Raw genomic sequence first — 14,132 nt, 5'->3', positions numbered from 1 at the left:
GACGGAAAATGGAAAAGTGGCCTGACCACTTGTGAACAGCCTGCAGCAGATCCCTAAAGTGTAAGGATATTTAGGATCAGGAACACCAAGTAGCAAAGGCAGTCAAGTGCAACTACATCCAAACAACAAGAACAAGAAGACTTGCATTTACATAGCATCTTTCCTGATCTAAGGACATCCCGAAGCACTTAACAGCCTTACAAGTACTTCTGAACTGAGTTGTTGTCGCAATGTAACCTGCATGCAGCAAGCTTCTACAAACATCGTCTATATTAAAGAGTTGCTGGTCTGGTGGTTATGCCACTGAGCCTTAATCCAGAGCCCCAAGCTATTGATCTGAGCACACAAATTCAAACCCTACCATGGCAATTAGTGGAAATGAAATGTGATCATTCAATAAAAAGGTTTGAGAATTCTGAAAATACTAAATAAAAACTGAAAGAACTGTGGATGGTGTAAATCTGGAACAAAAACAAAGTTGTTGGAAAAGCTCAGCAGATCTAGCAGCACCTGTGAAGGAAAAAACAGTTAATGTTAACAGAGTTTTGAGGAAGGGGCATCGTACCCGAAAAGGTTAACTCTGTTTTTCCCTTCATAGATGCTGCCAGACCTGCTCAGCTTTTCCAGCAACTTTGTTTTTGTTTGTTGTTAAAGAATTGAGAGTTCATCTTACTCATGATGACCATTATAATATATCTGATTTTTACAAAATTATACCTGTTCACTTATGTCTTTTGAGGAAGGAAGTCTGCCATCTTTACCTAGTCTGACCCACATATGACACCACTCCCACATCAATGTAGTAAACTCTTAAATGATCTTTGAAATGACTGAGCAATCCCCTCAGTTCAAGGGTAATTCGGGATGGGCAACAAATGCTGGCCTTTCCAACAATGTCTACATTCCATCAATGAATAATAAACTAGAAAGAAGCAGACAAAGAAGCAGGTAATCTGGTCAGTTAGTGATGTTGTCAAAAGGATAAATATTGACTAGGTCACGATGAAAATTGTCCTGACAGAGCAAAAGGAATCTTTGTTTCATATTTCCTCCAGAAGATGAAACCACAGACATTTAAGCTCACAGAAGGGTCAATCTGGAATGTGGGCTCAAGTGTCTGAAATAGGACTTGAATTTATAAGTTCTGAACCCAAGGTTTATGTGCCACCCACTGAGCTACAGCAGCCCTGTTGTCAAGACCTTTCACAAGAATACGAGATTAGAAGAAGTTCTGCAGATTTTCATTTATCCAAAGGAAACCGCACACTTACCCTGAGTGAATTAATAAAGACATCTATCTGTGACTGTAGTGGTAACCCATCCACAGGCAGCGGTAATCGATAGTACCTAAAACAGCAGGCATCAGACAAGATATTATCACAGACAGGAATGAAAACACACAGCTCCAGTCCATTAGAAATCCTTATACAATCACCTATTAGCAGCTACATATAGTTGTTCATTACTAAGGTCCAATGGGATGAAATGTTAGTTGCTAAACAAACTGTGCATAAATGACAATTTGTGAAGGAGTTCTCAACATCTTGACTGGGATTTCAGTTGAGGTGTTGATTTTCTTCTTCCATCATATATTGAGAATGAGTCAAGAAAATAATTACACAAATTCAAGAGAAAAAAATTGTAATGGGCAGTGGAAGAAAGGGGTTTGAAGTTGTACATTGCTGAGTTTGAATGGAGCAGATAATTAGCACTAAGTGATCTTTGTTTGGATGCGGATATTACAAAAGTCTATTCATCGCTCTGGACTGCAACGTGCATGTAAATTTGTATGTTGCCATGGCAACTCAGACTCTTTGGGAGGTTGGCTGCAATGGATCAGATTGGTGCCAACAACATAGATTCATTCCCTATTCTGGCTGTGGTATATTTGGGACCTGCCTGTTTGTCTGACATGGGTAGAACAATGTGGTAATATGGGTCAGGCCTGCCTCTGGAGAGAGAATTCAAAATGTATGAATGTGTAATCTGCATTCTGAATAAGCTACAGGTTGAGTCAAGCTGGGGAGTTTTAAAACTCTTCAAACAGATTTGGCTGTTTAATACATCGAATCAAAATTTTGGAATTAACTCAAGGGACTGAATTTAATGTGTCCACAACCAGGAGGCTTTTATCTATTATAATAAAATGTGAGGCTGGATGAACACAGCAGGCCAAGCAGCATCTCAGGAGCACAAAAGCTGACGTTTATCTATTATTGTGTGTGCGTGTGTGTGTGTGATGGTTTTGAGCTCCATTCGAGTACGGCGGGAGGACTGGAAATTTAGGCACTGGCATTGTTTTCAGTAAAGTCACAAACATGTGCTTGCCAGTATGTTACTGGTGTCACTCAGTCATTGAATCCATCCTTAACTGAAGCGCAGGTTTCGTTGGCATTTCCTTTTGACGTTAAGTCATTTCATATGAATATGCGTTGCAGAACAAGTCAATCATTTAATTATCTAGCCAGCTCAACTGGGCCAAAGGAACTTTTCTGCTCCGTATGAATGTCTGAATCACTCTACAACTCGGCACCAGTTCTAGTGCAACCTCAAACAGGTGGAAATCTGCAATTTACAATTTGTTTTGAAAGGATCTACTAAACTACCTAACTTAACCTAAATGTTAAAAAAATAGCCATCTGGAGCACAGTAGGGCTCCCAACAGATGCAGTAACTTCACCAATGGTCCACTATGTGCATTCAGCATATGATGCTGCTTACCACTTCAGGGAGAGTCCCTTTGCTGCAGGAAATAGCAGCAGGAATAAGGCCTTCTTCACTTCCTGCTGCACCTCTTGCACAACATGTCAAATAAAAATCCCTTTTGCCTATCAAGGGAATACTAAATACACTAAGGACGGTCTGAAAAAGAGTAATGAGTCCCTTGGGCCCTGACACCATTTTTTCCTCTACCCCTAAAGTCAAATGATTGATCCTTCAGCTCTTTGCCAATTTGTGCCAAGCTATGGTTCAATGTGGCATCTGAAAGTTGTGGCCTTCAATGACATGTCTCTCCTTCAAATATGAGCCTGAATTCTGACCTGAAGTCATGTGGTGGAATACAGAGAGGAAATAACTCCCATCTGTGCTAAGAGCATGTTCTTTTCCAAGGCACTTGATGTAATGCAGGACATTTAAAATAAACAGCAAAGAAAGGTTGGAGTAAAACAGTGGTAAATATATCTCCTTGAAATAAACATGGAAATGTTGATGGAAGTTTAGAGGAAAGAGAGTAAGCTGTAGCGTTGCATAAAGGTGCATCAGACTAAACAATACTAACCAGGGCTGTGAACTGAACATTTACTTTGTTCACAGGAACATTGTGTCATGGCCTGGCTACTGGCAAGTTTGAGCTTCCAACAATTTTCATTTTGTTCTTCCTCACCATCTCATTCCATTCCAGTACATATTGAGATCTTGTGTTGTAGTGGTGATGTTCCGACATCTGGGCCAGAGTTACAGGCTTAAGATGTACATCGACGTTTGACAGTGACAGTGAGGAGTGTTATATTGCAGTAAAAGAGACTGATCATCAATCTAATACACCTAATGCAAATGTTACAATGAGGGTTTCCTACTTGACCAAAACTGCATCACAACAGCCTCCCCACATTAAGAGAATCCACTTGCAGGTTCTTTCCATAAGCAAGCATCAGCCTTGTGCTGAGGGCACACAACACACACACACAATACATGCACAGTTAGCCAGCTTATCGCACAGAATTTGGCATGTTATACGTGACAGCATCAGTGGGGAAAAGACCCTGAGATAAATACTGTCTTTCATCATAGTCATTTAACACCAAGGTTAACATAGCCTTTAAAATACCTGACCCAATTTGTCAATCTTTGCAGGTATACCTGAACAGAAAGAGAAGGTTAGCTACTGAACTGTTGGGTTGGTGGGGTGAGTCACACCTAACCCAGATCCAGATATACCCTCCCCTCCTCTCCCCACCAAATCCAGCTCGGCACTCTACCACAGCATAGTCCCACATCAGCCCTTTAATTCCCCACCCTCTTGTCCAGTCCCTTTCCCCACACTCACTCCAGCAAGATATTTGGACAATATGCAGAGATCCTGCATCTGTCCCCTGCCACTTATGCTGGCTGTGCCATCCCCAGAAATGCTCGGTTTCCAGGCTGCCAAACAGCAGCACGGACAGAGATCCAGGAGAGGTACAAGGAAACTGTGACTTTAATGAATGGTACATGTTGATTTCTTCATCTGAGGAGGATGAGTCTGCAAAGCTAGAAATGAGTTGCCATCTCTTAATCACAGAAACCATGCTGTGTGGGTGCAGGCCATTCGGCCCAGTGAGTCTGCAGCAACCCTCCTAACAGCATCCGACCCAAAACCACCTCAGTAGTCTATCCCTGTGACCTTGTAGTTCCCAAGGCGAACCTACATGTCCCTGGACACAAGTGAGCAATTTAGCATGGCCAATTCACTTGACCTGCAAATCTTTGGAATGTGGGAGGAAACCAGAGCACATGGAGGAAGCCCACGCAGACACAGAGAGAATGTGCAAGCTACATACAGATGGTCACTCTAGGGCAGAATCAAACCTGAGGGCCTGGCACTGTGAGACAAAAGTACTCAGCACTGAGCCAGTGAGCCGGCCTTTCTCTTGGTGGAACGTGGTTATTTCAGCTTTTTTTCACATGGTCGTTGAAAAATGTTCCTTCAAGTATTTACTTTCCTAATTAGCCAGAATTCAGAAAGGGGCCACTCTAATAATCCTTTCAGTGACAGTAAGGGTGCCCAATTTGTGTTGCATGCTGCTGAAGTTACCTGTTGTTTAATCACAGGATCAATAATAATTAAAACAGACTTAGGAGTTCACATTGCTTACCTACAAGATGGCTTGGTAAAGAAAGGTCTTTTGTAAACCTCTTCTGTTACATTGATATCCTCTTCACTGTAAATACAGATTGTCCGAGGCTCATCCTTAAAATGTTCTATGTCATTATAGACGTAATTGATGTTTTCATTCAACTGAGCAAAGTTATAAAGCTGAAATCGAAAGTATACAATGTGTAAAATTTTCATTTCTCAAACATAATATCACCATATCTGGGTACAGTCTTTATTTTGTTGACTGCTTTAACATATTTTGTTTGTGTTCAATGGTACGCTCAACCCCTGAGATGACCTCATAATACAAACACTGGCTATTTAGCCAGAAAATTTCCAGTAATCATGCCCTTATTTAATTGAGTGAATTCATTTTTGCAGTCCAGTCACTGGGTTGAACAATTGGCCCCAGCATTTTTGATGCCGAAAAGGTGTTAAAAATGAAGACAACTCAAGTCTCCAGCACCCCTATATAGTACCATCTCCTGGGAAGGGTTGTGGGATCAGGGTGATCTGTGATGCTCAGTCTATTAATCAGTCAATTATCATAGGCTAGCTTCGCACTGTTTGACATGGGACTGGAGCCTAGGGAGCCCAGCAAGAGTCAATGCTCTGAGCAAAGACACCATGTTATCCTGGAGCTCATATTTCACACGACATTCAAATATAAATTCACTGACAGCTCATAAAGTTGTACCCAATTTCTTATACAATATTGCACTGCATTATCAACAATTAATATATCTTTTAACATTTTACAAACATTTGGTCTACTGCACATGAGCCAAGAAAGGAATGAGCACACCAGCATTTATATACTACTGCTGATACAACCACTTGCCCCTAAACAGCATTTTAAATCTAAAAATAAAGTCGCAGAGCCACTATCAAGCAGAGAACTGATACAGAGTCAACGAAGAAGACATTAGCAACGGATCAGCTGACCCATGGAAGAGATGATGGAGTAATGGCAACGTCACTGCGTTAGTAGTTCACAGATCCAGGCTAAGGCTCTCGGGATACAGGTTAAAATCCCGTCATAGTAGCTGGTGGTATTTATATTTGCTAGTATACTTAGAGTACAAAGTAACGAGTAGAGTTATGATGACCACAAAATTACCATTAATCGTCTGGGATGTATATCTTGTTCACGAATGTCATCTAGGGAAGTAAATCTCCTACCCTTACCTGGCTTGCTTACACGTGATTCCAGATCCATAGTAATGTGGTTAAAATAGTCTAGCAAACCACTCAGAACATGGGCAATTAGGAATGGCCACTAAATCTGGTTTGACAGTGAAGCCCAGATTTTATGCAAGAATATTTTTTCAGCCAAACTCTTGGTAAGAGATACGTTTTGAAAAGAATCAGCAAATGAACTTGGACAGCTGGAGATAATGACTGCCAGCAGTGACATGACGAAGATGGAATCACATCATAAGGTAGACGTGTTGAAATACCGATTCCATCATACCCCACAAATATTTCAGCTGCCATGAACCTACAGGGTAGTGTTCAGATGAACATAATTCAAGTCTACCTCCTTCCTGATGGCCAGCTCTAGTTTTTCCACTTCTACGTCTCTTCCTAAGTCACGAAGGTTTTCGTGAAGATTTTCTTTGCTCCGGGGAGTGTACGGGATAAAGTCATTCTTGACATGCAGGAAAACCACAGGCTCCTCACGAACGCAGAAAAACAGAATTTCCTGCAAAGAGAAAAGATATTCGATAAAAAGCACTTAAAAGCTAATGACATATTTCTTTAATGTCGTAAGTGCTGTTTTCTAGAAAACTGACCAACCAATTTGCAGGCAGCAAGCTCCCATAAGCAGCAATGAGATAAGTAGTTAGATAATCTGCTCTAGCTCTGGTGATTGACGGATAATGTTGACAATTGCAAAACACTCCCCGGCCCCTTTTTGAATAGTGCCATAGGATTTGTTTTGACCACCACTGACAGCGAATAGGGCCTTAGCTTCACATCCTAAATGAAAGATAAAGGCAGCATTCTCTCAATAATACACCAAAATAGCAGCCTAGATTTAGCGCTCAGGCCTCAAGAATAGTGCTTGAATCCACAATCTATAAAACCAGAGGCAAGAAAAGCATCAAGAGGAGTGAAGGTGAGGCCTAAACAAATTGGAGAACTGGGACTGCAGTGTTCCTATCTTATTTCACAGTTCTGATTTTTCTCCACAGATGTTGCCAGACCTACTGAGATTTTCCAGCAATTTTTGTTTTAGTTTGTGTCTAACATTTTTACCTACCTTATGTCTTGCTGAAAGGTCACTGACCTGGAAAGTGAACTCTGCTTCTCTCTCCATGACAGCGACCTGTGGAGTATCTCCAGCATTTTTATTTTGTTTGCATTACTGAACTGCAGGATCAGATTCCCATACGATGCTCTGATAAGATTAGCAATGAAACAGAGAGAGGCACTGACCTCATAACCTTCCTGCTCAAACACTTGAAGAACTTGTTTAAAGCCATTAAGGCTAGGTTGGCCCATTCCGAACACTGGGTAGCTTCCCTTGGCCTGCCTGAAGTTGGGCACTCCATACTGGCCAGTAGTGTTCAAGACATCTATCTTATTGTAGACATCACAAACCATGAAATACTTTCCCTGAAACACAAAGAAAAGTTCAATCATTGGTTAATCCAAGTACAAGAGCCAGGGTTAGCATAATACCATTTAAAAAAACATTTGAGATATGTCAAATAAAAACTGAAAGAACTGCAGATGCTGCTGATGAGTTATGTTGATCAGATCTACAACTTATCTTTAGTGTCAGATTGAGAGAAACCCTATTTCCATAGTTTTACCAGTACACAACTGGCATGGACACAGCATCTTTAATTTACCTAATACATTCACTGAAGTGCTTTCAAAGCAAATTTGATACTATGTAACATGAGGAGATTTTAGGATAGGTGATCCAAACATTAGTCACATAAGGTTTCAAGGAGCATCTTAAAAGAGGAGAGAGAGTAAGGAGGCAAAGAAATTAAGGGAGGCAGTTCAGAGTTTAATACCAATGCAGCTAAAATACAGTCAGCAATGGAGGAGCAACTGAAATCAGGGAGGCTTGAAGAGGCCAGAATTAGGAGTGAAGAAATTGTAAGATTGCGAAATTGGAGAAGGTACAAAGATAGGAAGGGAGGAATCACTAAGGGGTTTGAACACAAGATGAGAATTTTAAAATTGGGGCATTGCTGGGCTAGTAGTCTGTTTCAGTGAGCACATCGGTTATAGGTGAAATTATTTTACTGCAAGAACCCTTGGTAAAGATTTTTTTAATTCAATCGAAGGAAATAGAATTGCTGGCTAGCCAGTACTACATTGCCCATTTACAGTTGCCCTGAGAAGCAAGTGGTGCACTGCTGTCTTAAACCACTGCAATCCACATGCTGTAGATCGACCCACAATCATCTTAGGGAGGGAATTCCAGGATTTTGACCCAGCAACAATGAAGGAACAACAACAGATTTCCAATGATGGTGAGTGGCTTGGAAGGGAACATGGTGGCGTTCCCATGTATCTGCTGCCCTTGTCCTTCTAGATGGAAGCAGTCATGGGTTTCAAAAGGTACAGACAGTACACACTGCTTCAACCGAGCATTGATGGTAGAGGAACTGGATGGTTGTGGATGTGATGACAATCAAACAGGCTGCTTTGTCCTGGATGCTGTCAGGCTCCTTGTTGGAGCTCATCCAGGCAAGTGGGGAGTATTCCATCACACTCCTGACTTGTGCCTAGTCGATGCAAGTCAGGCTTTGGTAATCAGGACATGAGTTACTCGTCTCTAAACAACTCTTGCATCCACTGTGTTATGAGGACAGTCCAGTTGAGTTTCTGCTCAATGTTAACCCCCAGGATAATGGGGGATTCAATGATGGTAACACTGTTGAATGTCAAAGGATGGTGATTAGACTGTCTTTTATCAGAAATGGGCATTGCCTGCCATTTGTGTTGTGCGAATGTTACTTGCCACTTGCCCAGATAGGATCCTGGACAATATCTGGATCATATTGTCCAGATGTTATTGCATTTAACATGGACTGCTTCAGTGACAGTGGAGATGCAAATAGTGCTGAACATTGTGCAATCATTGGCAAACATTCGTACTTCTAACCTTAAGAAGGATGTTGATGAAGCAGCTGAAGATAGTTGGCCTAGGACACTCCTGGCGCGCCCTCCTGCACTCTCCATTGAACCACGGTTGAGCCCCTGTCTTGATGGTTATGGTGAGTGGGAGATATGCTGGGCTATGAGGCTGTCGATTGTGCTGGAGTTCAATTCTGCTGCTGTTGCTGACCCATAGCACCTCATGAATGCCCAGTCTCAGTTGCTAGATCTGTTTGAAGTCTGTCCCATTTAGCATTCCCAATGCGAATGCAGGGCATCATCTCCACAAGGACTGTGCGGTAGTCACTCTTGCTGAAATTGTAATGGATAAATGTACCAGCAGCCGTCAGATTGGCAAGGATGAGGTCAAGTATGTTTTTCGTTCTTGTTGGTTCCCTCACCACACAGTGCAGACCCAGTTGGGAGCAATGTCCTTTAGGACCTAACCAGCTTCATCAATACTGTTACTGCTGAGCCAGTCTTGGTGGTGCTCATTGAAATTCCCCACCCAGAGTACATCTTGCAACCTTGCAAGTGTTCTTCAATGTGGAGAAGTACTGATTCCTCAGTGGAGGGAGTATGATACATAGTAATCAGCATGAAATTTCCTCGCCCATGTTTAACCTGAAACCATGAGACGTCTTGGGTCCGGAGTCAATGTTGAGGATTCCCAGGGCAACTCCCTCCCGACTCTATACCACTGCACTGCCACCTCTTCTGGGTCTGTCCTGCAGGTGGAACGGACGTAGCTGGGAATAGTGACGGCAGCATCTGGGTCATTGTCTGTCAGGTATGATTCCATAAGTATGACTAAGTCAGACTATTGTTTGATGAGTCAATGAGGCAGCTCTCCCAGCTTTGGCACTAGCCTCCAGATAATAGTAAGGAGGACTTTGCTGGCTCAACAAGGCTGTTTTTGCAACTGTCTTTCTGGCACCTAGGCTGATGCCAGGTGGTTTGTCCTGTTTCATTTCTTTCTTGAGACTTCACAGTGAATGGTACAACTGGGCAGCTTGCTGGGCCATTTCAGACAGTTAATCACATTTGCAGTGGGTCTGGAGTCACATGTAGGCCAGAGCAGGTGAGGATGGCAGATTTCCCTCCCCGAAGGACACGAGTGAGCCGAGTCTTTCCAAAAATCAACAATGGTTTCATGGTCTTCGATACATTCTTCACTTCTAATATTTTTTATTGAATTCAAATTCCACCATCTGCCATGGTTGGATGCAAACCTGGGTCCCCAGGGCACTGGGTGACTTTTTCAATTAATAGTGTAGCAATAATACTACTAGGGCATTGCATCTCCAATTTTGCTTCATCGGGTACTGTGTCTATTCAGCTGAACAGTACAATCAAACAACTGACAGCCACACAGAAAGAAGGAAATCAGAAGCTAAAAGGTTGTTATAAAGGAGCTTGTCACTTCGTGGAACATCTTTTATTTTACTTGAAAGTATCATCAGTTGCAAACAATTTATAAGGATAGTCAATAGATATTGGATAATACTACTAACTTTGTTTTAGACAAAAGTATTTGAACGCACAATTTCAAATACCGCATTTCACACCATTTACTCAGCCATTGACATGCCTTGGCTTTCAATGCAGTTATGATAACAAGCCTTTTTTCAAAAGTAATCAATGCCTATCCCTTTATCCAGCCTTGGAAGATGTCCAAACTGAGCCGAAAACATCTCACTCTAATGCACTTTCAACAGGGTCACTGGAATCTGGAGCAGGAGGCCCATAAGTTCCAGCACAGACTATATTTGAGATCTGTCTTCTCTGTGAGTGACTCAATGCTACCCTAGGCATGAGGAGGAAACAGAGACAGACAGGAGAGGAGTGATGCATTGTTTTGCCTCAACAGTGAGGTGCCGCTGTTGGAATGGGTTGGACAAGGTCAAAAATCATACGACACCAGGTGTCAATTGTAAGATTTTTGACCTTGTTTTGCCTCCGGCAGTGTGTTTTACCTGATGCAGCAATGCATACACTACCCTAATAACATCTGAAACTGTGAGTGGATAACACATTATTGAAGAATCCAGCTGGTGATTATACAGAAACATTACATTCACAAGCACATGAGTATCTGGGCTAAAGTTCAGTTTTGCAGCTACAAGGAGTAAATGATCTTTATTAACGTGACGTGCATCAAATGATCCCAAGAAAAATAGTGTCTGATAACTTTAACTCTCAGATCACATATTATAAGACAGTGATGATGACATGAGCATGTCTTTACAGGTACCCTGACATGAGACATAACACAACAGGAACAAGAAGAAGAAACAAGGAGCCAGAGAAGAGGAAGAAAAAAAGGATGAAGAAATGGAAAGAAACACAAGGAGGAAATTAGCAGCAAATGGTGAAATCTAGCACTCAGCCTGGTACAATTCAGGCTGAGATCACTGCATCCATGCTGACCCTCTGGTGAAGAAATTGACTCAGTCCCAATGCACTGACCTTTCTCCGGGAAATCATTTTGCTTTGTGCTGGGTTGGACATCTCCAATTATCTATCCTCATGGACACTGTCCATGGTCTGGGCACTGAGTGTCTGCAGTGCATTTTACAGATTGCTCTGGGGAGCTGGATTGTGCTTCCTCAGAGTCAAACCTGAAAGAACTACAGATTGCGGCAAGATGGCAGCAGAGTAGGATGCTCCTGCAGAGCTCCTCTGTTCTGCCTGTTCTTTTCCTTTCTTTCTCTTTCTTTTCCTCTTCTTGTCTTTTCCTCTCCCCTTAGCCCTGGAGGGAAATCCTGGAGCAGTGGCAAGTGGTTGTGAGCCCTGGAGGTTTGGCACGGACGATCAGGTCACATGTGGAGGCCTTGCACTGAGCTGCCACACGTAATGTTTATTTGAATTATTTTTACCTTACTGTACTGTCGTCCCTTCAACATGGTCTTATTTCCAACTTATCTTTTAAATCTACTTTTTATTCCTCTGTTGTCTCCAAGATTTGTACCTAGTTACTTGTGCCTAAGATGGAGCCATAAGAGGCAGTCATTGTAAAAGCTTTTCACTGTACTTCTACAAAGATGCACATGTGACAATAAAAGGCATTCTATTCTATCAATGAGCAATCTTTAACATGCACACAAACCTACAGTGTCAATTAAAAATCTAACTTCATATGAAAACATGATGCCTGAAGATACTTGTGGATGATAAAAGCCTTTTGGCCCATCCTCAATTCATACAAGCACTTACACAGCATAAACTGCAGTCCTTCAAGAAGGCAGCTGATCACCACCTTCTCAAGTTAAACCAGGAACTGGCAATAAATATTGGTCCACCCAACAACACTCAAATTCCAGGAGTGATTTTTTTTAAAAAAGTCATATTAATTGCCTCTTAAATTACCTCAAGCTCCATCATTCTAACTAGAATATTATTTCACAAGTTGATCATTTCCATGCAAAGCAGCACCTCTTAATATTACAGCTAAAATAATATTTTGTTAGTTTATACATGTAACCACGGAGCTATACTGTCACAGCAACAGAATCTTCAGTCCAACTTGTCCATATCGACCAGCTTTCCCAAAGTGAACTTGTACCATTTACCTGCATTGGCCCATATCCCTCTAAACTTTTCCTATTCACGTACCTGTACAAATGTTTTTTAAATGTTGTAACTGTACTTGTAACTACCTCTTTCTATGGCTGTTCATTCCATTCATAAACCACCCTCTCCGTGAAAACGTTGAACCGAGTGTCCTTTTAAATCTTTGCCCTCTCACCTTAAAATTAAGTCCTCTAGTTTTGACCTCCCCTACCCTAGGGAAAAGACATTTCCTATGAACCTTATCTATGATTTTATAACCTCGAAGGCCACCCCTCAACCTCCTACACTCCAGTGAAAGAAGACCCAGCCTAGCCAGCCTCTCCTTCTAATGCAAATGCCCCAGTCCTTAACCCACAGGTTAATGAATGTACATGGATAACTTCAACTCTTTCATACATAGCCCCCATCACTTCTTTCAAATCAATCTAGTAACGATCTACAATACACTGGCAGAGAGACTATCATTGATTCAGCCTTTCAATCTCTACTGGGAGGGACATAACCTTGAAATTAGATCTACCATTAAGGAGTAGATTAAGCTTTTTTTCTCTCTCAGTGATCTGGAATCCTCTCTCCAAAAAGTTGTGGATGCCGAGGGTCAATCGGAGCTTTTCAAAGCTGGGATTAATAGATTCGGTTGGGTAAGAATATCTTCACCACGAAATGTTTGGCAGGTCTTTCCCAGTCCAACCACTAATCCACATGAAGGTGAGCCACTGCAGCCCGTAAATGTCGACATAATTTATCCCCAGTTGCTGCTTCAATCACTGCAGAATGACTCAGCCACAGAGCACGCAAACACGCAACTCTATGTCTGGACTTAAAGGGGCACTGTCTGCATCTCAAAGCACGAGAGCAGCAAGGAGCAAACAAATGAGAAAGTATTTGTAAACAGTGAAAATTCTAAGACTTCATTTGCAGACAGCAATGTGAAAAGCTCTTCAAATTACACAACCTTCTCCTAAAACACAGAAGAAATTCCTACCCTGCCTCATCATGGAAGTATGCCCCTTTAAGGAGCACTGTCTGACAGCTACCATAAAACCGATTTTCCTCACAAGTATGCGTTAAAATACATTAACAGTGCACAATGAACAAGAGGCCAACTGTACTGTTTTCAGGTAGAGAAGGAACGAGTACAATTTATGTTTTGAAACACCGCATGTTATTATCCGAACTTCACTGCCTGAAAAGGGTGGCGGAAGCAGATTCAAGCGCAACTGAGAGAACGGATTTGGATATCTGTCAGAACAAACATTTCCAAGGCCATGGGGAAAGGGTGAGGGAGTAGATTTAACTGAATATCTCTGCCAAAGAGACAGTGTGGGGTAACGGACTGAATGGCCTCCCAAAATGCTAGAAAATGCACTCTTGGTGAAAGTTGCAACAATGTGAGGTTCATGGTAAATGTTTTCCTCTGTTGGGGTTTGGTACCAATTCCAAAGGTGCCCTTTTCCATACTCTCACCACAGTGAATGCCAGCCAGGTATAATTGATTCCTTCTCTACAGCACATTAGTGAATTTACAATAATCAAAGATAATTGCATGGCCAAAATTATTGAGACTAGCTGTTAT

General features: G+C 41.9%; 1 protein-coding gene across 9 annotated transcripts in view; it reads right to left on the bottom strand.

Moving 5' to 3' along the window:
* The window catches only part of LOC125467593 (paladin), a 283,522-nt gene that overhangs the window by 155,066 nt on the left and 114,324 nt on the right, over positions 1 to 14,132 (bottom strand). For 8 of the 9 annotated variants that reach the window (XM_059640277.1, XM_048563669.2, XM_048563667.2 and 5 more), the window contains 4 exons: positions 7,301 to 7,480; positions 6,399 to 6,563; positions 4,857 to 5,017; positions 1,272 to 1,347 (listed from right to left, as the gene is read on the bottom strand). In XM_059640277.1, the coding sequence (XP_059496260.1) occupies positions 1,272 to 1,347; positions 4,857 to 5,017; positions 6,399 to 6,563; positions 7,301 to 7,480 (582 nt within the window). Of the gene's footprint in view, positions 1 to 1,271; positions 1,348 to 4,856; positions 5,018 to 6,398; positions 6,564 to 7,300; positions 7,481 to 13,076; positions 13,317 to 14,132 lie in introns of those variants that run through there. The other variant, XM_048563671.2, reaches the window with a different exon arrangement.

Source organism: Stegostoma tigrinum, chromosome 37 (genome assembly GCF_030684315.1).
Source record: "Stegostoma tigrinum isolate sSteTig4 chromosome 37, sSteTig4.hap1, whole genome shotgun sequence".
Lineage (NCBI taxonomy): Eukaryota > Metazoa > Chordata > Chondrichthyes > Orectolobiformes > Stegostomatidae > Stegostoma > Stegostoma tigrinum.
The sequence above is the reverse complement of the archived record's forward strand: the minus strand, read 5'-3'. Positions and strand labels throughout refer to the sequence as shown.